The sequence below is a fragment of the Zootoca vivipara genome, chromosome 5, assembly GCF_963506605.1.
Source record: "Zootoca vivipara chromosome 5, rZooViv1.1, whole genome shotgun sequence".
NCBI classification, from domain to species: domain Eukaryota; kingdom Metazoa; phylum Chordata; class Lepidosauria; order Squamata; family Lacertidae; genus Zootoca; species Zootoca vivipara.
This window is the reverse complement of record NC_083280.1, coordinates 42,407,570-42,433,365: the sequence shown is the minus strand read 5'-3', so window position 1 is coordinate 42,433,365 and position 25,796 is coordinate 42,407,570. Positions and strand designations below refer to the sequence as shown.

At 47.7% G+C, this 25,796-nt stretch overlaps 1 protein-coding gene across 4 annotated transcripts in view; it reads right to left on the bottom strand.

Moving 5' to 3' along the window:
• The window catches only part of CRTAC1 (cartilage acidic protein 1), a 37,377-nt gene extending 26,433 nt beyond the window's left edge, over positions 1-10,944 (bottom strand). Inside the window, exons 1-2 of one of the 4 annotated variants that reach the window (XM_060274678.1) lie at positions 10,764-10,944; positions 3,418-3,620 (exon numbers count right to left, since the gene is read on the bottom strand). In XM_060274678.1, the coding sequence (XP_060130661.1) occupies positions 3,418-3,620; positions 10,764-10,820 (260 nt within the window). In that variant the 5' untranslated portion in view covers positions 10,821-10,944. Of the gene's footprint in view, positions 1-3,417; positions 3,621-10,315; positions 10,453-10,763 lie in introns of those variants that run through there. The other 3 variants (XM_035132743.2, XM_035132744.2, XM_035132745.2) reach the window with 3 other exon arrangements.
• Positions 10,945-25,796: the final 14,852 nt, after the last annotated feature.

Below are 25,796 nucleotides of genomic sequence, written 5' to 3'. Positions count from 1 at the left end.
TGCTGCTATTGCATGGGGGCAGGGCTGTCCTCTCAAGGATGCACTCCTGGACCTGCACACATATATGCACACAGAGTATTATGCTTGCATGGAAACCTCCCTTGATGTTTGCTCCCTCCAGATGCAAAACTCTTGGGTCCTTAACAGGACAATGTGGTGTGGGCCGGATGGCTGGCTCTTCAAGCAGCTGGCCAAGCTTCAACTCCGCTCCCCATCCCCGCCAATTGGAACTAGGAAGATTGGGGATACACACAGCTGAATGCCTTGCTCACTGCTGTGCACCTTTGCAAGCCAAGTATGCCAATAATGAGATGGGGCACTTCCTCGCTCTGCAGCCAATTAACACAATGTCAATTGGTGCACACCGAGGCCTGTCAGCACAGCAAGAGAGAACCTGGAGAGGAAAGGCTTGCCCCTCCCTCCAAGAGAATGCTAGCTGCTGCTCAGTCCAGGTGAGATGCCAATGGCCAGAGTGCTGAGTCACAGCAAGGGAACCTTTGCTTTTCCTTAGGTACAAACCATTTTTTGCATTGCTTTTTCCTGCTGTCAGATACTCAACCCTAAAGACTGGGGAGAGGGTAAGGTAGTTTAGTTTTCAAGTCAAAAGTCCTAACCTAAACAGCTTGGGGCAAGGATACGTGGAGAATCGCCTCGTCTCACATATGCACAGCCAAACACTATCTATGGTCAGTTTCTGAGGCCTCTCTCTGGTACTCCCACTGAATGAGGTTTGGTGGGTAGCAACCAGAGAGCGAGAAAGAGTCCTTTTAGTGGGGCATCTTTGTTTTGGAATGCCTTCCCTAAAACCTCTTGCCTCTGCTGTGGTCTTTTTGGTGCCAGGTGAACCCCTTTTTATTTTCCTCGGCTTCCCTATCTTAAAAGTTCTATCTTAAATTTCTTATCGCTTTTAAGATCTTTTACACTGTTGTTGTTTTCCACTGCTGGTTTTAAATCTGGATTTATTCTGCTGCTAGGTTTAGTCTGTTTTCGGTTTTATGCTTACCTGTTATTATATTTTCACATATTATTGTCTTGTTTTAGTGCAAACCAGCCAAGGGACTTTTGTTACTGGGCAGTATAGAAATACTGTAAGTAAGTAAACAAGTAAGTAAGTAAATAAATTACAAGATGGCAGCCACATCATAAAGAATGAGGTGGAAACTCTGGCCTGATAATGCTGACAGGTTGAGGATAACTTCTGCAGCCAGGAAGTGTGCTGCTATGTGGATGACCACACTCTGGAAAAGAATGGCTATCCACTTGGAGGAAAGGAGCTGGCTAAGTGGGCATAAAGTCAGCTCATCTGCATAGGCTGTGTCAAAGGCTGCTGACCTTGGAGCTGGGCAAGAGGACTTGGCGAAAAGAAGGGGGCTTGCCTCGCCTTTGAGTGGATGGCCAGGTCAAGGCACGCACCACAGCAGTTCAGCATTAACACAGGTGATATGGGGCGTTGGGTATTAGGGCAAATGGGATATAGCTTTTATTTTTGATGCTCACCAAATATGGCACCAAACACACACATGAAGGAGGTACAAGGAGGAATGCAAAAAAAAGAGGAGGGGCAGACTTGGGGTGTAGGAAAATGGAACAGAATGAGTGCCTGGAATCCTGAACTCCACGTTGCAATGACTCACTTGTTTGTAATGTTAAAGAACGAGAGCCCAGGATCCTTCTGAATGGAAGGACATGCATCTACTTTATATAACGCTGCCTGGAAAACAAGTTGGGCCCTGTATCACAAAGTAAAGGAGCCAACCCCTCAGCTAAACTCGTTACTGCAAAAGAAATTGTGCTTCTTTTTGTGTTCATGCGGCACAAAGAGAATGAAAGCTTTCTGGACTGGGGGAGGTGGGGTGTGTGTGCTCTGTTCCACAGAGGCAAATGCAGAATGTGCTTGCATGGAGCAAGGTGGGGCGAGGAGGCAGGGGACATGGGTGGCCATAAAACACACAACGTGGCTTTGGACAGCTGAGGAGCGTAGCAGCCCAAGAGAAAATTCTGGGACCCTAATATCCCCAAGCCTTTACAAGCTGTGTTATTACTTTGTCTTGCTGCTGCATTAAGGATGTGCAGGACAGAGCAACACCTAAGGAGGAATTCAAGGGTTTCAGTGAGAGACGGAGGCTACGAAGAAATGAGATTTCTTGGGAAAGTGAACTCAGCCGAAGAGGTGAATACGATCCAGGAAACGCCAGACATAAAAGTTATCCGGCAGATATATGCTCTTTCCCCCAGCTCAGTGCAATTCAGAGAATGTTTTATGGGCCGGACAAGTTATACAAGTGGTGGCCAAGTATAAAGGGACAGCCCCCCTCCAGTGCCCATCCACCAGGTCATGACTCCCGGGTGGCCAGCTGGCAAGGGGGGCTCTAAGGCAGCTGCAGGCAGAAACAGTTTGTCAGAGAAACGACTTGGGAAGACAGCTGCTAAAGGAAAGCTTTACTGCAGATGCACGTTCAGGCCTCCATCCGTACCTTTGCACTGTTATTACTTCAGGTTTATTTCAGGTGCTACAGCCTGACCCCAGCATGTTGAACATCAGAATGAGAGAGCAGAAATATACACCTTTTTCATTCCTCTAGAACCCACCCTCCAGCTCATGGACCAAACTTGGACAGGGGTTCAGATTTTGCCTGTGAGGCTGTTTCTGCCAAACCACACACACTTATAGATACAGTATAGACACAGTTGCCAATGCAAAAATCAGGAGTCTTAAAAGAGTGTCCACAATTGCGCATTGGCAAGGGAAAGCAGGCTTCAGCCAAAGTCAGGGCCGTCTCAAGCATGTCGGGCGCCCTGGCGTCGTGGTGCGGAAATTGCTCCAGCGCCCCTGCCCTGGTGGGCACAGCGCGCAGCACAGCTTCCGCACGGCTTCGCCGGGCAGTGCCCCCCTGCTGGCCCGGCGCCCTGGTGCCCCGCGCCACCCGGCCTACCCCTAGAGCCGGCCCTGGCCAAAGTGAAAACTGGCTAGAACCAAAATCTGCTGGATGATAGCAGAAAGCATGACTTGGCCCTTCAGCTGAACTTTGCTGGACTGCATGTGCATGGTGCTTTGAAGTCCCTACTTTAGGACTTCAAAGCATCCAATCACCTGGTGTCGAATTTGTCCAAAGGAGCCAAAAGATTTCTTACCCCCGCTCTAGAAGTTTGAGGAGTTTGAGGACACCAAGCCTACACTTGCCTCCAGCCTAGAATCTCCACAATAACCCAGAAAGACGTGCAATTTCCCCACTCTGCTGCCTCAGAGACACATGTCAAAGATGCATGTATACCTAGTCTAGACTTGCAAATGTGTATGTGAACCTGCCTAGTCCTGCATCATGTCAAAGCTCATCCCAACCATAGCAACCCTCTTTCCTGGCAGCCACCTCCATGCTCATACCTCTGACAGCACCCGGCATTAACCATGGTACCCACCCAGCCACGATGATCTCAAAATCTCCATCCTGGTCCACATCAGTCACGGCCACACCATAATTGAGCTGTGTCGGATTGCTGTCATAGTCAGGCGGGAGGATCTGATCCGTGATGGCTGTGAACATGGGCTCGCTTCGCTGAGATCCTTCGCCAGGCCAAGCCAGGACCAAGCTCCACAACAATAACAGCCTCCACCTTGACATCTACAAGGAGAGAAGCAAGAGACTGTGTCAGTCCTGTTGCCCTCACCCATCCAGCTGCTGGGGAATTCCCCCCCCCCAGGCATAAATTCTGAGTCATATTTCTGGTCACAGTTTTCAATGTGTGTGACTGCTCCCCAAGGGAGATGAGCCTCTCAGGCCTTCTCATTTGGATATGGAAGTGAATGAATCCCGCCTTGTTCTAGCCTGGGCTCAGATGGTGTTAGTACTCCAGAAATCCCCCTGGTCTCCATCCATGGCAGACTATGCGCCTGCAGAGAATCTGCCTGTTCCAGTGCTACTTACCCTGCAAATAATTGCATTTGGCAGGCAATCTGATGCAGCCTGCCTTATTGTTGGGAGAGAGCCACCCTGCTATTGCAGATCCAGGCAAACAGCCCCAGTCTTTGGGTTTAGGCCTGGTCATCCAGTTGCCTATTGCTCAAGTGCCAGTGATCCCCCGCACTCCCCCATTCAGTGCAAGCAGGAATAAGGAAAAGCAATGAGGTTGTGTTTCCTAATCCTCTGGTCTTGCTGGGGGGGAGCTCTGGAATGTGAGAGCTGTGGCAGGCTTGGGCTGGTGCCCAAAGCAGGAAGTGTTAGGACTATGGTTGATGAGAGAGAGAGAGAGTGAGTGAGTGAGTGAGTCTAGGGTGGGGATTTTTTGACCTAAAGTGAATTCAGCTGTCGCACAGATTTCACATTGGGATGCAAAACCAGGCTTGCTCCAGAGTTCCACATCACGGTTGAAGAGAAAACAAACAAGAACGACAGTGGATTAGACCTCACAGATACTCTGCCCTCTTCAGGACTTTGATAGGAAGAGGGAGATCCTGAGTTAGCCTGTGCCTCCAAGCAGAATGACCCATCTCTACCCTTTGACTGCATCAAAGAGAAACAGAAGATTCTGTCTCTGGACTGGGCTGGGCTGGGCTGGGCTGGGCTGGGAGGGAGGGAGAGAGGAGCAGCTATAAACTGAGTGCCAGGCAGAAACAGTGCTTGTGTGCTTATCTTCAATCTGGAGTTCTGTCACTTCTATAGGAAGATGTATATATGCACAGCCTTCCTGCTAGCCAGACGTTTGCTGGTGACCGTGAAATTAAATTAGCACTCATAGAGAATTAACGCACTGTATGATGTATGGGCAAAATAGACAGAAATTTAGAATTGCTACAAAAGTGGAAAGGCCTTCAGTACCCCAAAACTCCCAGTGGGACACTACAAACATTTCTCATAATGGAAAAGGCCATAGTTCATTAAAGCCATAAGCATAAATGGCATTCCTAAATCAGATCAAGCGTTCATCTAATTCAGGTCTCTTTCCAGCCAAGGCCACGAAACACTCGTAAGCAGGTTAATCCCTCCAACAGCCAGCCAGAGGTATACTGCCCTTAATCAAGGAGGCTCAATTTGGAGTGTCAAGGTGAGCCAGTGTGGCTCAGTGGTTAGTGGGTTGGAGTAACACTGGGGCCCCGTTAAACTCACTGGGTGACCTTGGGCCAGCTACTCTCAGCCTAAACCTACCTAACCTACCTAGCAGGGTTGTTCTGAGGATTAAATGGGGAGAGGTGGGATACATATCCAAGCAAGCAAGCAAGCAACAAACAAACAAACAAATAAGTATACTATTCCATTTCACCACATCTGTAGGATGATAATAATAATAGCCATGTTCAAATATATGAAAGGATGTCATATGGAGGAGGGAGAAAGATTGTTTTCTGCTGCTCCAGAGAAGCGGACATGGAGCAATGGATTCAAACTACAAGAAAGAAGATTCCACCTAAACATTAGGAAGAACTTCCTGACAGTAAGAGCTGTTCTGCAGTGGAATTTGCTACCAAGGAGTGTGGTGGAGTCTCCTTCTTTGGAGGTCTTTAAGCAGAGGCTTGACAGGCATATGTCAAGAATGCTTTGATGGTGTTTCCTGCTTGGCAGGGGGTTGGACTGGATGGCCCTTGTGGTCTCTTCCAACTCTATGATTTTATGATTCTATAATAAAAAATAAAAATAAAAATTATACCCCACCCATCTGGATTGAATCTAAAGCTGGTCATGGGCTCTCCTATTTGTTAGAAGTATATAAATACAGTGAAGGAAAAGGCACCTTTCAGTCTGTACAGGATGGGCACAGCAGTAAAACTACACACCAGAGGATATAAACAACATCCAAAGATGTGTGCAAGGACTTGGTGAGATCACACTTCTATTCAAGATGAATCCCTGCCCCCTGGCTACGTCTGTACAATAATTAGGGACTCATAGCATCATAAACCTGGAAGGTATTAAGAAGCATTTAGCCTGCTCCTTAAGGCAGGGTCTTCTCAACATTAAGCCACATCCAGATTGCTTATTGGCTCCTCCTACAGGATAATCCATCAGATACTCCATCCACAGGCAGAGGTAGAGCCGAGACAGTGTCCTGCACCAGAGGACACTTTCCCAGTTCAAGGGACTGTTTAGCAGGCGTCTCAGGTCAGAACCACCCTCCTGCACTTGAGGGTGCATTTTCATAATTAATGGAGATAATCCTTAAAACAGGTTAAAGCCACCCCTTTCCAAATCTGTACATGCAACCAGGGTAGCCAGGAGCTTGGCAGGGGAGGCACTTTTTCATTCTGTCGTCATGTGCATATGGAAACTCTTGACAACTTACACTAATAAGCAGCTTCTTCTTTTTCTGGGGCTGCCAGCTTGGAGCATTCTTAAAAATGCAGCCAACGGTCAGGATCAATACTGTCTTTAAAGCCTCTCGGGGATACTTTATCCACCCTGATTATGTGCACAAAAGGGTGGTCAAAACATGTAATCTGTCTTATGATCATTCCTATGGAGAACACCTGGTAAGCTCAATATTAGCCATTTGGGGCTCCCCCATTCCCCTGTGGCAGTACCTGGCTGTGTTGTAGACTCCAGCATGCAGATCTGCTGTTAACTTCCCCATCCCCACCTCTGAGTTGCTCAGTTGTGGCTTGGCTACGAAAGTGTTTCTGCATGGTTTCAACCTTCTGCAGCAATTTCCCTGCTTGGACCCATGATACAGGGGTGGGCTAGAATCCTTAGAAGCATCCAATTCACCTAGGCCAGCAGCAGCATATAGTGCCAGAACCAGACACATCCCAAATCCATTCAGCAGCTCTTGGTCTGGAGCCAGCTAGATCCTGCTAGCTCCAAAACCTAGTCTCACTCACCATATGTTCAGTTATTTCCTGAAGGGGGAATAGGTGGTGTTTTCATGGTCATTGCTTTTTATATGATAACATTTAGGGCAATGGGATTCATGGTGTGGCTGGCAATAAGTTGCCATACAAGTAGCCAGAAGGCTGTCTAACAAATACCCCACTGGTTTAAAAGTCCCTCTCAGATCAAACTTCAATGGGTGCCTGATATATGAGAGAGTAAGAGAATTCTGCTCACAGTCATGGTGCAACATGATAGGAGCCAACATGTGCAATCCTGTTATTCAGATAGGATCTTGCCTCTATCCACTCACCATGGAAATAGTCTGAAGAGCGCCGTAGATTCCTCCAGGCATGGAGATTAGGTAGGAGCTTACTGAGAGTAGGGTACATCTCCCATGTGTTGGGCAACAGCAAGCGATATATCACATAGAGCTGACAGTCTGGGCACTGGCACCACCCTCCAGTTCAAGCCCAGATTAACTTGTTGTCAAATTAGAACAGGATGGTAACAGGTACCTGGTGACAAAGATGGTGTGTTCTACCATCGGGCTCCCAGCATTTGGTTTGGGCTAATTAAACCCATACATCAGTGAACTCCAGATAGATCATTAGGGAAATGGCTATTAATTAAGTTGCCTTCCTCTACACACAGAGAGAGCGCTTATATCTGTGCACAAGGCAGTCAAGCAGACAGTCACACACTTGATCTTTGTAACCCTTCCTCCTCCTCCTGAGGGCTCTCGACTTTCCTGACTTTCCCACTGGAGCTTGGACAACCTGGTCTCTAAAAGTGTAACGTCACAACGTCACCACTTAATAGTTGCTTAACAAATTAGATGGTATTACATTGATGGTATTCCATACAGAAACATGGAGTGGGGGAGGCAACTGTTTACATGAGGAATGAGCCTTCTGGATTTTGTTGGGAGTCCCATCAGCATTGGCTAGTGGTCACGAGGGTAAGTTGTAGCTCAACAACACCTGGAGGACCACAAATTCCCCACCCAGTTGTAGATCATGGAACACAGGAACATAGAAAGCTGCCTTATACTCAGCCAGACCACCGGTCCATCTGGCTTTCATGTTGGTACCTATTATCTACCCTGAATGGAAGGTGCTCTCCAGAATTTCAGACAGGAGTCTCTCTCAGCTCTATCTGGAGATGCCATGAATTGAACCTAGGATTATCTGCATGCAAAGCAGATTCTCTGTCACTGAACTACAGCCCTGGAAGTCTCTACTCCCCAGCCCCACAACTATGTATTCACACAACTATGTATTCACACTAGCAAACCACAGGACATGCACACAGCAAAGAAAACTCCCAGATGCACAATGACCACACATTCCCCAGAGATTCCTATATGAAAGTCTTTACCAGGCATGAATTATGTGATGAGAGAAGATTTTGTCTGATCCCTTCACTTGATTAACTGATTAACACCTTCTTTCTTGGAGCCTGGAGAGCATCCAAAAGGGAACTGAACTGGCGGCGGGAGACAAAAATGAATGATCAAGCCCCAGAGCGGCTGATGGCTGCTTCTATTCTCAGGATGCTAGTCTCTTGTTTTGGATGCAGCAAGAGTCCAGCCCCACCAAGTGTGATGTGCCCATGGCATTAAATGCAGGATGGTGCGGGGAAAGGCAGCAGAATACTACATAAGTATCAGGCACCTGGGCAGGAAAAAGGGACCCTCCCAAAGACCAGGGAGACGGTCTTCACTCTGAACAAGGGAGGAAATTGTGCACAAGCAAGGAGAGCCAGGCCTTTGCCTGCTCATTGCTGGGTTGTTTAATAATCCCTTCCCTTGTCTCTTATGGGCAGCTCTGAGAATGGAGACAGTAGAGATTAGGTAAGAAGGCATACATCCAGGCCCCGGGTCCAGTCTGTCCTTGGACCAAGCTTGGGCTCAGAACTGGGGTCAGGCATCTTGGCAGTCGCCTGCTAGGGGGATCCACGGTATAGATTTGCTTCTAGAGATGCCCTTGGCAGCTGGGGAAGAAGAAAAAATAGCAGTTGGTCGCCATCTTGTTCCGAATGTGGACATTGATGGAAGTCCTCTCCATGACTTTGTGCCCTGCACACCACCATTTTCTGTTCCACTAAACGGGCCAGCTCTTGAGTAAAGGATGCAATGTGTACAAGAATGCCCACTCAGTGCCCGCACTGCAGCAAATTTGCCCTGGACGGCTTGCTGTGGTCATAGGCAGATCCCCCTTCTCTGCATTGCCTGTCCAACTCCAGTGCTTGTAAAAATCTGACGTTAAGGTGGTGATATGGCACCAAGGAGGTGAAAAGTTTCTAAAATGGGCAGTGCTGGTTCTCCACCGAGCAAAGGAGAAAGCACCCCTCGGGCCATGGAAGCAGCTGCGCAGTTCCATGTCTTGCATGCTCCTACAGGGTGTGGTTGATTACACTGCAATTTGTACCCGTTTACACAAATGGACGGAGATACACTTAACTCAGCAGACCCTGCCCCAAGGAGCAGATGGCACTAGAGGCTTAGAGGAAGGTAGCTGGTCCTGCTAGTGACACAGCAGGGCCTCTGCATGCTGGGGGCAGACAGCGGGATCTGCATGGCATGTTAGCATGGGCATTTGATAATTCCCAAGTGAAGGCACTGCTTTATTTCCTGTCATGGAGAGAGAGAGAGAGGTCTGTCCCATTCGCTCCAAGGCAACAAGGCCAAGACAGGTCCTTTGGCGAATCCTGGACACCCAGAGAGAGGATGCAACAGAAGCAAAAATTTAATTGTATTGTTGCTCTGCACCAGCAAGCTGCTGCAGAGTTCCTGCTATTTATCCTAAATGACTTCATAGCCCCCGTGGCACCGCCATCTCTGTTATAAAGCCCTCCAGCAACACTGCCTGCGCTACTGTGGACTAGTGACATCACTAGCTCACAATGTCATTATCCAAATGCATCCCCACATTTTCCTCCATGACATCACAACTGAACAGCCAATCAATTGTGGTAGCATCAGAATAGCCTGGAAACATCACGAGACACCTCCTCTCTCCCCCCCCCCCACACCGGCCCAAGCCACCATATTATCTTCCAAAGTGCTACTAGTTCAAGCAATCTTGGCACAAACAAACCCAGCAAGACTAATGTGTGGCATCATCACCACATTAGGGTTCAGGTCCTGCTCAAGTCTTTCAGGGCTGCTTTCCCTTCAAATTCTATTTTTCTGGAACCGCTGCTGAGAACAAGAAGAAAAATGTTCCTGTCCTGGGCTGCACTGCTGTCTTCCTTGAGCCCACTAAATGCCAGCCCACAGCCTGCATTAATGCTGCAGGAGACCTTCCCTGCAAAAGCGACAGGGATCACCCCCCAGGGTGTTCGGGAAGCAGCCACAGATACCTCTCCCCGCCTCCCACCTAGTGCCTAGGGAGTTGTTCTTCGGAGTTGCCCCCTTGTTTCCCCAGTGCCACACTGCAGGGTGGCCTGCCAGCCCCAAGCTGGGGCACAGCCAGCAGCTGCCGCCGGTGCAGTGTGGAGACAAAAGCAGTCACCTTAACAGCAAGCAGACCTTGGCACCCTTGGGATGCCTGTTCCCTGCTCGCTGTCCGGGGGGGCCGCGGCAACCAGAGAGGCAAAGTCCTTCCTCAGGCAAGAGCTGAAGCTGACCTGGACGGGAAAGGTGCCCCCACCCCACTTTAGTCCTCCTCAAAGCCAGAGCCTCTTCCCTTAGTTAGACCCCACCTCTCTGGGCCACTCCTTCCACTCCACTTCCCCAGCTTTCCGGGCTCCCATTGCTCTCCTCCGAGTCCCACCCTCACTCCCCATTTTCGCCCGCCCGGCTCGCTGGCGCCGCTTGGCGTCCGGGGAAGCGGGGCGCAAGCGCGCGCGCCCTGTGCGCCCTTCCCGCCTCTCCGGCTCACTCGCAAGAGCCCAACTTTTCTTCTCCGGCTCTTTGGGAAACTTCGCCCCGTCGGCCGGGTCGCGGCCAGCTCTACTCACCGGGCAGGCGGCGGGGGCCCGTGGCAGGGCCATGCCCCCCAGCTGGCCACGGAGCATCCCGAGCGGGCGAGCTGCCCCAATGTCCGCAGCTGGTGCTGCCTGCCCGCTCGCTGGCGCCTCCGCTGCTGCTGCTGGCGCGTCTCCCTGGCTCCCGGCGTGGAGCTCCTCCGCCCCTTCTCGCGCTTGGGCAAGTCCAGCAGAGCGCGAGCGCCTCTTTATGTAAAGCCTTGTGCCCGGCAGGCGGCCAATCAGTGCGGCCCGAGCGGAGCCGGGCACCCAATGGCGACGCCGGGAGGTTGGGCCGCCTGGCACTGATTTACTACCTGGAATTGCAGGGGAAGCGCGGCCAGGCAGCGCCGATCAATACGGAGCCAAACTGTGACGGGCGGGGAGGATGTTGGGGGGCGGGCAGGGGCGGAGGTCTGGGGTGTGTGGAGGGCGAGGCGGGAGAAGGGGGGGTGCAGCCTCCTTCAAGAGCACAGCTGGTAACCTTCGAGAGGGAGCGGGGCTTGCCGGATCGGGGTGGTAAGAGCTGGAATCGAGCCCAGCAGCCCCGACGACGCGCACCCGTAGATGGGCTCCCGAGGAGACCCCGAGGCAAGCGGAGGGCATGGAGATGTTCCGCCCCCTCCCACCAAACCTCCCACCCACTCCACCTCCAGTTCGCCCGCCTCCCCGAAGCTGATCTTGGCCGGCAGGATGCATATACAGTATTTATATACTGCCGTGTGACACGCTCCATACTGTTCCTTTCCGGTGAAGATAGGAGCGGCGGCGGCGGCTTCGCCTAGGGAAGCAAAGGATGAACGGACTGGAGCAGCAGGAGATCATCCCAGGGATACTTGGAGATTATGGAGCGGGGGGCGGGGGGAGCCGGGCTGTACACCTGAGCTGTAGCCTTGGGAAATGTGGCATTCGCTTCTCATCCGGGCAGCAACACCCCTTTCCATTGCACTCTCTTCTGCCAAACAGCACCCACCACATCATCTTGGGCTGGCGCCCTTTTCTCACACACGGCGGGGTGTGTGCGCGGGCCACACACCCCCCGCCGCTTTTCCTGTTTTCTTCACCCCGATGTGGTTCTGAGCCGTACCAGCCCCTCGTGCGACTCCTCCGTTTACCCATAAGCTCTTGTCTGCCTAGTGATGATGAGCCTCCTCTCTTAAGCCTTCCAACTTTGGTTGAAGATGTGGACAGCAGATATTCCCCTCCCCCGCCAACCACCACTAACTTGGCGTGGGGATGGGGGTGGGGTGAAAGGGATGAGCAAAAGCCCAAGAGGAGCCGGATCAGACCAAAGGTCCATCCACTCTAGCATCCTGTTCTCATAGCGGCCAAGCACAAGCAAACAAGCGGAGCACAAGCAAACAAGCGCTGTTTGTGCTCCCCGGCAACTGGTGCGGTACCAGTGCATCTCCGGTGCATCCCGTGTCGGATCCTGGAGGTGGCATCGGGCAAGCGAGCCGAAGACAGGGTCGTGGCATCATCCTGTCCTTGCCAAAGCTCATTCATTCACACTTCCGCTAGCCGTCCCAGTCCCATCAAGTTCTGGCTCTGGCTTGACCAACTCACTCCCTCCCTTAAGGAAGGGCTGCTAGGTCCTAGAGCACGTTGTACCTGAGGCTGAGACCCCCAATGGCTGAGCGTCCCTTGCTTGGACTTCGACTACTTTGGGCGCTTCCTGGGCTGCTGAGTTCTTCGCGGTATCAGGAGGGCGCCAAGCCCTTTGCGCGCTGTTACTAGGGAGATTTCACTATGGTCTTGTAAAGGAGATTACTCTTGATTTCTCTAGTCTGGCTGCAGATGTAAGCGCACGTGTTGGTCTTGCGTTTTTTTGTTTTGTTTTTTAATGAGTTGCGTTGAGGAGAGTCCTTCGGTAGGACCGTAGCACGTGGGAGCCAGTTTAGCCAAGGTAGCATAATCACAGGATCAGTGCGGGCTTAGGCTGGATGTGTCTGTGTGTACAGACAACTAGAACCACCTTAGCATGGTCCATATGTCAAGGGGTGGAAAGACATGTGGCCCTCTAGACCTCTATGTGGCCCTTAAGACTGTTGGTGGCAAAGGAAAAAATATATAGGCATAAAAGGAGAATTCCCTGGATGCCACGATCCAGTTTTGGGGCAAGTACTCCACAGCAGTGTGAGATTCCAGGGGTTTCAGAGTCTGTATTTCCTTTAGGAAAAAATGAGGCACATTGTACACTGTGGTGTCTTTATGATATATGGTTTATTTACACATATATGCAGCTTGAGCCTACGTTGAAGGGGTTCCCAGCATCGTACCCCAAGAGTTTTGCTTCTTTCCTAGGCACAGTCCTGGATTCAAACAGCCGTCAGCCATTTCTCTGTTATCTGTTTGCCACATAACTCCTACTCTGTAAGCTTCTGGCCCATATTGCTTCCTCCCCCTCTTCTCTAAGCTCTTGGCTTTATCTCTAGAGTGAAAGGGGCCCCATGTCTTTGCAGTCTATGGTGAGTTCTTTTGGTCCATTGTACAGTAGTCCTTAATGCTCCATCCCTCTGGTGACTGCCTCAACAAAGAAAGCTTAGTCTATCTTAATTAGCCCTTAACACATGTTAATTCCAGAGGATTTAGAAGCATCTAATACACTGGTCTAGCACATCTTTTAGCATTCTAAAGCCTTCATTACATCTAACACCTACTGAACCCAGTAATTTAGGGTGCATCTCGCACCCATGAACTCCTAACAATCCTTTCCGGTGTCAGCCAAGATCACCGCCTATTCTGCAAACAACCTCAAAGTGCTGTGGCTGCAGAATACAAAGAAATCAGTCAAAAAATGGCCAAGATATAAAACAGAAGACCCCTTAGACCCCCTTGCAGGTGAGATCCATAGCTTTGCTACTCAGCCACATCATCAACCATACATCTGCAGATCCCTTTAAAGCAGGTATTGAGCTTAAGCAAGGGGTTTAATTATAAAACCCCTCTTCTCTAACGGCATAGCAAAGTTAATGGATGCTTCTTCAGGTCAAGTCACACACACCATCAGAAACTGTAAGGGCTGCTTTATGTATGGTATTCTAATTCCCCACATATATCTCCATGTAGATAAAAGCATGTACGCTTTGACGTTTCAAGTATGGCATGAGTGGAGATTCTTTGCATCTCAAGTACATTGATCAGGCAGGCAATATGTGAGTGGTTGAATACATCATACACTGGAGATTGTAATATTTCATGCATCTCCAAAGCAATCCAATATTGGAAACATCTGTGTGAGATGTACCCAGTGCCCTCTTCTATAGTGCAATTTCATTTTCAAGTTGGTCCAGGCCAGCCACAGCAGAGTCAGTATTTGCCAGTGCTAATTTGCATGCATTTGCTTCTTTTCTTGCATACTGTATTGTGCAACCTTACAATGACCTGCACCTAGCAATCATTTTGCCCTAATTGGGGTGTTGGTGGTGGCGGCGGCATATTTTAACAGAAAAACAACAGCACAACCCAAGCAGTCACACACATGTGTAAGAGGTCTTCCGACAGGTCAGATCTTAACCCTTGAGCATCAAAATTCTTCCAAATCCCCTTGCTTTAACCACAGGAACAATTACTCATCTTTTCAAAATAATCCACCCTGTTCTCTATTATGGTCGAAGCCTATGTATCAGGAGGGTAGCTGTGTTAGCTGATGAAGGTGAAAGAGGAAAGAGTCTTGTGGCACATTAAAGACTAACAAGGGTTACCAACATGGCGCTCGTTCTGGCAGGACCCTCTCCCAGTCCCTCCTGGAGATGCCGGGGATTGAACCTGTGACCTTTTGCTTGCAACGCAGATCTTCTGCCACTATGCTATGGCTCTTCCCCCTATAATTCCAAATGTTTCTGGGCATGATCATTCATGGACTAGAGTTCAGTTCATCATATGCATGAGAACAGTGGGAAATTGTCATGTCATTGCTATTTGACTCCACAGCTTATATTCTTCTCTCTAAATGTATATCAATGTCTATGTCTCTACACCTGCCTATTGACTACTATACCTCATGCATCTGATGAAGTGGGCACTAGTCCCCGAAAGCTCATGCTACAATAAATCTGTGAGTCTTTAACATGCCACAGGACTCTTTATTATCAATGTGACTGGAATCGATGTGTGAGTTTCATAGACAAGTGCGCAGTGTGAGCCTGGAACTTTTATCTCTTCAAAGGCAATAGAAGATTGCATTGGTGTGAGTGTGTTTTGTGCTGCCTGCAGTATATACCTGGAACACCCACTCCCTCAGAAAGTAACAGTGGAGCTAAGATTGGCAAAGACTAAAGCAAAAAATGAAAACGATATTCGAGCTGAGGCGCGCAGGTATAATTTATATTCAATAGGTGGTCAAACATAGACACTTCTCATGTTTTCCACACCTATAACCAGAGTTGCAAACATAATGGCTCACTCCATTTTAGTTGAGGTACTAGAGAAGGGAATATTTTCCCAGTATGTCAAACAGCTGCTTTTAGGGGCAAATTTATGAGCTTCTTCCTTGTAGCTAAGCATATTAGAGTACAAGCATGGTGATGACTTCTCATACTCTTGGGAGAATTAGGGTTGCTTCATATAATATGAAAGTTGCTAAAGGGAGAAGGGAAAAGTTAATACATCACACACATGTGTGTGTGTGCATAGGAGGGAATGAGGCACACTTACAGTGGTGAAATAGACATGTTTGTCAAACCACAGGTAGGATCTGTACAATTTCTTACACAGCAGTGATTTCTGAGTAGGAAATGCCTCTCTTTTTAAACCCTGGTTTGTGTGTCACCTCACGTGCTTTGAAAGCAGACTATGTGACTAATTAGTTTTCGAAACAAACAAATAAATAAATCTTGTGTGAAGCGGCCCTCATTTTTCCTGCCTGATAGGATACCTGAAAAGCACGCAGAGCCACCAATTAGGAGATATTGTCACAATAACAAATATGTGTATCGAGACACATGAACTGGTATAGAAGCAGACATATCCATACACTTTGTCGGATGCTTCCACATATAATTACACCACAGCCACCACATATATGCATGTGAATGAGCATGCACTTGTACAATCTCAAACAGTGACAGGACTAGATTGATGCATGCAGTAGAATGAGGTGGTAGGATAGAATTGGCTGCACCACTTCAGACTGAAGACAGGCAATATAAATTCCAAGTACACTCTACCTTAAACAAAAATTTAAAATCCCTGTAAGTGGAAAACTAGCACATCAGGGAGACAGTTTCTAGCCCAGCCATTTCCCCACTGTCCTAGTTTTCTACTTGCAGGGAGTTGCTGCTGCTGCTTGCTGGTTTACACAGGGCAGTCATTCAAAGGGGTGTTTTCCATTCACAGTCTGAAGTAGTATCCTCAGGACTTTACTGCCTAATTTCCAACTCATTTTGCTGCATCCATCCAGAGGTACCTTAACTTTTTCTGGTGTTCTGACGGCTCTGCTCCTGTTTCATTCCTGTAAGAGATAAGACAAGGAAAACAAAGAAGCCCAAAGAAACCCACCTGTGCATTCTCCACAGGTGAAGGTCTTTGGATGAAGAATGGTATACAGTTTTAATAAATAATAGTAATCATTCTCAGCCAACCAGTGACTGGCCTGTGGGGGATCATCTTCCAATGTCATCTGCTCACACTACGCATTTAGGGAGGACCTCCCATTTTAATTAGGGGGATACTGTCATCATCCAGAGGACCATGAAGGGTAGCAGGAATGACAGATCTTGGAATGGGCTCCTAACAGTTGTGTTGGGTGTGGGAGGCTTTACCTTTGGTGATGACCCCCTGAGCTACTGCTTTTAGAAGGCTACAGTTGCCATTTGTGTGTCTCGACAGACAATGGAGTGTGCCTCCAGGGGTGAAGTCAAACCACTGCATTTAGCAGTACTGAAGTAACCCCCCAGAGCGCAAGCCTGGGCAACGTGTATGGAGGTCCTGGGCTTCCCAAACGATAAGACTGTTAGGATTTCATGCTCCCCGATGCTGTTTCTGTTTGTTCTCGGAGCTGGAAACAACAGGCGCCATAATGCTGTTGTCTGTAAATAGTCTGTAAATACAGTGGTACCTCAGGTTACAGACGCTTCAGGTTACAGACTCTGCTAACCCAGAAATAGTACCTCGGGTTAAGAACTTTGCTTCAGGATGAGAATGGTGGCGTGGCGGCAGTGGGAGGCCCCATTAGCTAAAGTGGTGCTTCAGGTTAAGAACAGTTTCAGGTTAAGAACGGACCTCTGGAACGAATTAAGTTCTTAACCCGGGGTACCACTGTAAATGGTAGTTTAGAACTACGATGCCTCTTTCTTTTTGCTGTGTCACGAGAGAAGGCTAGTGTACATAAATCAAGTTGGTTTATGTAGCTGGAGCGCCCTGGAGAAGAAGGGGATGCCTTTTCCAGAGCTATGCTCATCGGAGGACACTCGGAGATCCTGGAGGCTGCAGATAGCCTGGAGTGCTCTCCCAACAAAGACCCTCCTCTTGGCCTCACTGATGTTGTCCAAAGGAAAGCAGAGCAATACACTTGGCACCAGCTTGGCTGCAAGAGTTGCTGGAAGGAGGCATACAAGGCGCCATCGTAGAGACTCCTCTCCTGATTTATGTAGGGTTTACTCCTTAGCCTTTTCTTCTTTTAGAATCATAGAATCGTAGAGTTGGAAAGGGACCCCAAGGGTTGCCTAGTCCAACTCCCTGCAATGCGGGAATGTCAGCGAAAGCATCCATGACACCTGCTGTCACTCCAGAAAGACGAATGCCTACAAGTGCTGGAACCCCCTGAGTTCTCTCACCTCTCAGAGATTAGGGTGGCTTTTAAAAGCAGGATCCCATATAACCGCCCCAAATGCCACCATGAGCACAAATAACCATGAAGGTACAACAGAAAGGACATCTCCAGCGCTGCCACTTTAAGCCACAGCTGTTATTTGTGAGATCTCTGAATAATAGAGAAGGCATTCTGCTTTATGGAGCCCTGGCTTGGCCCTTGGCTGTGCTCACTGAATTGCTCTGTATTGCCTATCCCCAGTCACAATGAAGGGCGAAAAGGCAGCGGGAATCCGGGATATGAAAAATGATGCCCTGATGCCTCCTGCTCGAGTTGTTGTCTTCTCCCCATTAACAATGCAAAAGAATAAAGAGTGCTAATGATATTGGCAGTTTATACTAAATCGGGAGGTGTCGAAACAGCAAGGAGAACAGCAACAGGAATGGGGGGGTGGCAATGGGGAGAGAGTGGCAAAGGTGGGTGGGGCAGTAAGCGGCAGCAAGTGACTCTGCAAGGAATAGAGGCTGTGTAGAGGGGGCAGCAGCCCAGGGAACTGGGAACAATGGACAGGATATTAGAGAAGAGCTGGCAGTGAGATATGGCAAAGAATGGCAGTGCAGAGAGGACTGGAGGGTGTGTGTGTGTGTGTGTGCGTGCGCGCGCGTTCGTGTTGGTGTGTGTGAGTTTTGTGTTCCACTGTCAGTCCAACTACGGCAAAAAGTCTAAATGTTACAGGCATCATCACTGGCATAGTTGTAGAGCTATGTACAATCTAATTAATGAATCGAATGTAAAAAAAAAAACATTGTGAAACAGCAGCTCCGAATTTTTCTCAAAGCCGTTTCTCACACCTACAAAGTCAGAAATAAAGGCAGTTATTTTTTTTCTGGGGAGGCACAGGGGTACACATACCCCTAAACATTTTGTGAATCTTTATACTTTTTTCCATTTACTGTATTTATTTTCCCCGATTTGAACTGTAAAATGGTGATTTTCTTGACTCAAAGTGAAAGTACTCCTAAGCATTTTTAAGGGGGGGGAAGCACTGAATAAAGGTATGGCAAAACACATGGTTCAGAAGATTAAATATTAAGTCTGCAATGGTTCTTCAAAGCTCAGATTGTTCTGATCTTTCTTTTCCATGGCTGCAGCTTCCAGGACAAGCATTGTTTTGATTAAAGCAAAGGTGCATGCCTGACTTTCTAACTTACGACCTCAGCCATCTGATACATAGGCCATTTTAAAACAAACTGATCTAATAAAGACCCCTTCTGTACCTTCGTCCCAAATATTCACCTGGAGCATCCTGCTAGTCTTGGTACTCCAAAGATGGTTGGAGAAGGGCCAGGAAGCTGAGGAGCAGAGCCAAGCAAAGAGGGATCTCTGATAACTTGAACGGAAAAACAGTTAACCATTTCCCCATCTGCAGAATGCCTTGTAATTCTATCGGTCTGTCTGCAGACTCAGAATGAGTGATAGAAAATCCCAAGGCCACCACAGTTTAAGCAGCCTTCCCCATCCTGGTGCCCTCCAGGTTTTCTGGCCTAAAGCTTTCATTATTCCTGACCATTGATCATGCTGGCTGGGGCTGATGGGAGTTGCAGTCCAAATCATCTGAAGGGCACCAGGTTGGGGGAGGCTGAGCTAAAGAAGCACCATGAAACTCGACTGGGCAGGAACACGCATTTGTTCCTGGCCTGATACTCTCAGCCCCTAACCCATGTGTGCTGGCAGCAGGTGGGGAGGTGACCGCAGTGAAGGGGACTGTGTGGCAGTAGCTCCGGTTACATAGCAAGAGCGAGTGCTTGAGAACAGCAAGACAGCAAAAAGGGCTTTTAGTGAGAATGAATAATTCACATTTTGAGCAATGTCCTGGCGACAGGAAGAGTCCAAATAGGTCCCTGGGGTCTGGTCCACCAAGGGAACGGTGAGGAGGGATGTCAGGCAGAGAGGGGCAGGGAGGGCAGAAGGACAAAATGCAAGGGAGGGAAGCTTGGGCAGCAGTGGCAGAGTAATCAGGCTCCTGACTTCTTAGTAGTGATATTGAAAGGAGAATTTTGCCCGCCACTGCTTTTCCTGCCATTGCAGAGGTGCGTCAGGAAAATTGGCTGGGTACGATGGGAGTTGTAGTCCAGAACATCTGGAAGGCACCAGGTTCTGAAAGTCTAATCTAGATCCTGGGGGACTTTTTACAAGACAGGTGTCCTCTCTCATAATACCCAAGCCACTTTTTTATAGTGTCTCTTACAGTTAGCAGCCCTGATGGCTCTTACCCTGATGGGTCTTTCTTAAAGGATTCAGAGTATGGAGAATCTCTGGCCCTCCAGATGTTGCTGGACTACAACTACCACCCAAAAAAAAAAGGACCAAGAGGATCATGGGAGTTGTAGTTCAGCAATATCCGGAGGGCCAAAGTTTCCCCGCAGATGGAGCACATGGTCTGGTTGAAATAAAGAAGAGCCATCAACCTAGTGCCTGTTTGCTTTTCTGCCGTTTCTGGAAGGAACATGCCCCAGACATGATACCAGGTCTGTGAAAGCAGCAAGTGTGCCAAGATGAGAGGGCACTAGCAGTCTAGAGTGGTTTCTGCTGCAGGCTTTTCCTGTGGAGAGGAGGGACGTCCAAAGCCATTGTTTCTCACATGGTGGATTCTGAGCTGGCGTCACGATTGAGTCTAGGAAATAACGATAAGAAAGAAGAGGCACTGGCAATAAGATGGCAAAGGCAGGAGGAAAAATGGAGCTACCCAATCACTACACTGTACACTTTGAAATATCCCCACACCCCTGGAGGCTCAAATCTTGTGCAAGACATTTGGGCTCATGTTCGTGTTATGTGTACACATGCAAGTGGTTCTAAGAATGAATCTGCATGTGCTTGTTTATACCAAAATTGCTGAGGCATGGAAGAACTTGTTTTTTTAAAAAAATTAATTCAATTTTACATTTTAAGCATCCAAAAATCATATCACATAACATAAATAAAAATATATTTCCCGAATCCCCCCCCAATGATTTCCCTCAACTTTCTCTTCTGGATTTTTTTTACATATTAGCTTCTCTTGCTTGCTTTAATATATTTCACTTTTACAACCTTTAACTTAATTATTATTATTATACTTTTCTGATTTTACACCATCCTTGTAATTCCTGTGTTAAATTTCCTGCTAGTGAGTCCATATCTTTGCATTGTTTCTGTTGGTACTATAACATAAATGGTTCCCAATCTTTTAAAAAGTTTCTATTGTCCTTATCTTGAAGTCTTTCTAGGTGTGGGATAACTTGAATATATTGGGGAGGTGCTCAGCTTTTCGCTTGTATTCGTACATACAGTTGTGAGAAGGGCTGAATGCACATTGCATTTTTGTATATGGCTGTCTTCCAAACCATAGAGGCAGCAAAGTAGAGCAAGGCAGTTTGCCTAGCCAAGTTGCTGACCAATAGCATTTTGAAACATTTCTTGCATGCCTATTTCTATCTCGTATCTGAATGCCTAATTACATGGACTGAACACATAAAACAAAATGGATTTTTTAACAGTTATCACTTAAGTAAACAAACATCTGTAAACTGGTTGTACACACATTCTGTGTAATAGCTGGACATCTGTATCGAAACTCTATGCAGGGCTAGGTCAAGTTATATTGCTATCTTGTGTGAACATTATTTTTCCTGCCTCCGCTGTGCATCTTTTGTGTTTTGGGGGTTGAGTTGGGTTCCCTTCTCAGGGGTTTCCCAATTGCAGCCCCTTCCTCTTCATAAGTTAATGAAACAAGAGGGGGGGGGAAAGGGCTGCTGATGTCCCAGAGTCTTCCCCTCAAGTTTTCCAAAGGGGCAATGTCATGGACTGGCTAGATGCAGAGGAGTGGTGGGAGGCAGCAGCTAGGGACACCCCCCCCCAAAGGGAACTCCCAGGGGAAGAAGTCTCAGAGCCAGGAGATTGGTGGTGGGACCATGATAAGTGGTCAGAGGGAGAAAATGGAGTGGGCAGGGAGGCAGAGGTGTCAGCAGCAGGAGAGGAGACAGGCAATATCTTACCATCTTGTGTTCCAGAATGGCCCAGTGACTCTTAATTTCTGATCTGCCTATACTGTGTCCTGGTCTGGCTGCCCCACATCCTATATGCAGTGAAGACATAACAGAAGCCGGGTGTCATTGTGAGCTCTAAAACTGAGATCGCTCCATAACAGGATTAATTGTGAGCTGGTGCAGGCTACTGATCCATCGTGGAGACTGTTCATTATGAAATCTCCTTACAGACAAGACCACAAGGTGAGGTGGTACCAGAGACAGCAGATGCATGCCAGGGCATTAGAAATCAGGGCAGGGGCGGGGCCAGCCCGCTTCACTGCTCGAGAATCAGAGCAGATACGGAGCATTGGAAGTAACTCTGATGCTGCTTCAAATATCAGATTCCGGGGAGCTCTGGAGCCACAACTGGATGCCGTCCCCATCGAGATCTGGGTACCAAAAGAATGGACCATGCCATGTGCATGCTGCCTGCTATTTCACAGCTGGCGTTTCCTACAGCTTAGACTCAGCAAAGAGTCTTGCCACTTCCTCAGTGGTGCCATCGGGGCAAGACATTGGGGCCAAAGTCCAGGGGCCCACTCAGCAGAAGGAGCGAGGCTGGCTTACTAAATTTTGAGGGAATGCCACTTCCCATCTAAAGAGCACCATGAAGTCCAGTGTCTAAAATTACCTAACTGCGCCACTGTGCTCTGTGGGGAAACAAGTGTGTGCTGATGGGAGCAGGGGTGGCACTAACTTTGGCCAGCTGCAAAGGGTTCTTACTTAGAAGCATCTGCAAATCAGAGGAGGCTATCCTGGATTGTGGGCGGGGAGAGTGTTATTTGCATCAATGCAGGGGAGGAAAAACCTCTACTAGTACTGAGAGAGCAAGCTGAGGCTGCATTCTCAGCCGGTTCCAAAACCCAGTTCCCTCCTGACAGCAAGGGCCTCCTGCTCCTTGGAGATTGCCAGCATTGCCTGCAGCGACCAAAGTGGAAATGCAGGGCAGAAACTGCACATTTTGTAGCTTCCATAAACCCTTGGATTGTGGCACAGCCAGGTGACTTGTGAGCAGCACGCAGAGCGAGAGGGAATGGACCAGCCCAGCTACCCGCCTATTGACCCTCATGAAAGATGGATTAGCGCCCGATGGATCTTGCTGACTAATCAGTTGCAGTCATTGTCTATCAAGACCATTTGGGTTTCAAATGGATGACACCACGGCCCCGCCCACTAGGAGCCGGTGCTCACTGATAAGGAGCATCTCTCGACCACTGCATGGGCTGAAAGGAGCTATTTCTCTTTGGTTAAGCCAAACTCCAGGCACACCGTGTATTCATTGTAACAATTCAAGCCACGCTCTTCCAGAAGGCGGAATCCGAAGATCTCAGTTTACCATCTGCAAGGCAAGAATAGCTCTGGGCTCAGAACCAGTTGGCTGGTTGATAAACGATCATCTTATAGTCTGGGTGACTGCCTGGATGTCCGCCTTCCAAGCGACAAATTTCAGGTGGGCCCCAGCTGAGAAACAGGTATCAATGGAAGATTGTAATTGCTACCATATCGCTCTGCGGTCTGCTTACAACATCGGCTTCCATGCTTGGGCTGCGTACACACAACATTTTATTCTAGAATCAATGGAGACCAAATACTTGTTTTTTCCTACATAGTCCACATGCAATCTAGATCATAGTTTTTGTCTCCTGCAAAGTGCTTCTTGAGAAACTGGTTTAATTCTATTATTATTATTTTAAATAAATTTGTATTCCATTTTCTTTTTCAGTTATTACAAACATCACATATCCATAACATTCATATTACTTTCCCTCTTCCCACCCCTCCTGGGCTTCCCCCAACTTCCACTTCTGGTTTATTTCCCCCCTATTACACACTGCTATTTCTAAAAAGTACCCTATATTATTTCTTTATTTTCTACATATCTTTGTTAATAAAGATGTGAGTGTTTATTTAAATCCTACCATCAAGTCAATAGTCTTCCTTTGTTTCTGCAAATATACTATAAAATGGTTCCCATTCTCTTTCAAAGTCACTGTTATCTTTCCCCCCGAAGTCTATCCGTCAGTTTTGCCATTTCTGCATAGTTCATCAGTTTTTCTTGCCATTGTTCTTTAGTTGGTATTTTTCCAGTCTTCCAATTTTGTGCTATCAAAATTCTAGCCACTGTGGTAGCGTACATGAATAGCATCCTCTTCTCTTTCGGTAAGTCTTGGCCTAAAATGCCTAACAAGAAAGCTTCTGGTTGTTTAATGAATATTATTTTCAACATTTTCTTCAATTAATTATATATCATTTCCCAGTACAATTTTACTTTTTTGCAATCCCACCACATATGATAAAACATGCCTTCTGCCTCACACCTCCAAGATTCTTTCTTTTCATTTTTGTACATTTTTGCCAATTTAACGAGTGATATATACGTACCATCTATACATCACCTTAATAAAATTCTCTCTCAAAAATATACAATCCATAAATTTCAAATTTATTTTCCACAATTTTATCCAATCTTCAAATTGTATATTGTGACCTATATCTTGTGCCCGTTTAATCATCTTTGGTTTCCTACTCCAAAAGGATATTGTATGCCTTTTTTTAGTAATTTCGAATTTTCTTCTATTTCTTCTATCACTTCCTTTTGGAATTTGGAGACCGAATATGAAAAACCTTTTTTGTTATCTTCTTTGAAAATATATTTTAACTGTCTATGATGCAACCAACTTTGGAGATGTTCTTTTATTTCTTCATATTCTTTCAGTTTTAGTTTTCCCTCTTGTTCAACAAGTAATTCTCTGTATGTTGGCCATTCTCCCTTTCCCCCCAATGTTTTAAGTGACAATGCTTCAATAGGTGATAGCCACCAGGGTGTCTTAGGTTCTAGTAAATCTTTGTATTTTTCCCACATTTTAAACAATGATCTCCTTATTATATGATTGTGGAACCCTTTGTGTATTTTGGCTTTTCCATACCATAGGTAAGCATGCCATCCAAACCTGTTGTCATGTCCTTCCAATTCTGTTATTTCCTCCCTTTCTAACTTGTTCCAATCACAGATCCATATTAGAGATGCAGCTCTGTAGTACAATTTTAAGTCTGGAAGTGAGAAACCACCTCGGAGCCACAGGCAGACCCTAGCCGCTTCTCTCACCCCCTGCTTGCTGCTGATGTAGCCTCAGGGCTCCGCAAGCGCAGCGAGTCTCTTCAAGCCCGGCTGGTCCCCTCAAGACCCCACTTATCAGTGGGGCTTTTTAGGGGGGTGCCTAACCCTGGCACTCACCCCTGTCGCTTGAAAGTCCCAGTAGTGGGCGTCCTTTAGTCAGACAATCCGCTCCACGCCACCATTTCCCTTCGCAGTCAAACCGGAAGCCCCGAGAAACTGGTTTAATTCTAAACTGGTTTAATTGCCAATTGATTCTCCATTACCCAGCAGTGTGGCAGAAGAAGAGTGGATCTACTCCTGCCCAATGAAGTTGTGAGCGAGTATATGCCAAGATTGCAATTACTACTTCCTTCTTATTCACCTGTAGGGGGTAAGGCTTAGATAACCTAAATCAGGAGAAGATTTTCGAAGGTGTATCAGCTAACCACACCCACCCTTGTGGACAGCAGGATGTGGAATAAATCTAGCCTGAAAACAGCACGTTGGGTGCAAGTATGAACAATTATGGATTGAGACAAACTACATTTCTGTGCTACAAACAGGTTAATGTGTACATAGTCATGGGGTGCTGTACAGTCCCCAGCACAGCTTCACGACAGCTGCCACTCTTGGTGTGCTGGGGAAAAGATTCTCTCCAAGAGCCTGTTGCTGGCTGTCCTCTGCCCAGTCTTTGCTAAGGAGCTGTTTGGAGACATGAAGCCTGAACCCAGAGATGCTAAAATGCATCCTGTTGGTGTTGTTCCATGCAGCTGCTGCTCCCATCTGCCCATGTGCTAGGAGCTCTGGAGTTAACCCTTTCAGCAGCAAGGTCAGGCGCACAATTTGAATTTGCTTGGCAGCATCACGTTTGTATCCGCCAGGAAGCCCTGGGGATGTGCTGGCCGTGACGTTACTTGGAGACGCTGGCGGGGAGCCTTGCTTACAGATTTCTGCTTAAGCTCCACTGGTTGGCACCAACCCCCCTGGAGCCCCCAAATACAGCTCTGTGTTGGAGAGGAAAGAAGGCTAAGCCCCGAGCTCACAGTCTGCACTAGCAGGGGAACAAATGTATGTGAATAGGTCTTGTAACCAACAATGATTTTTATTTA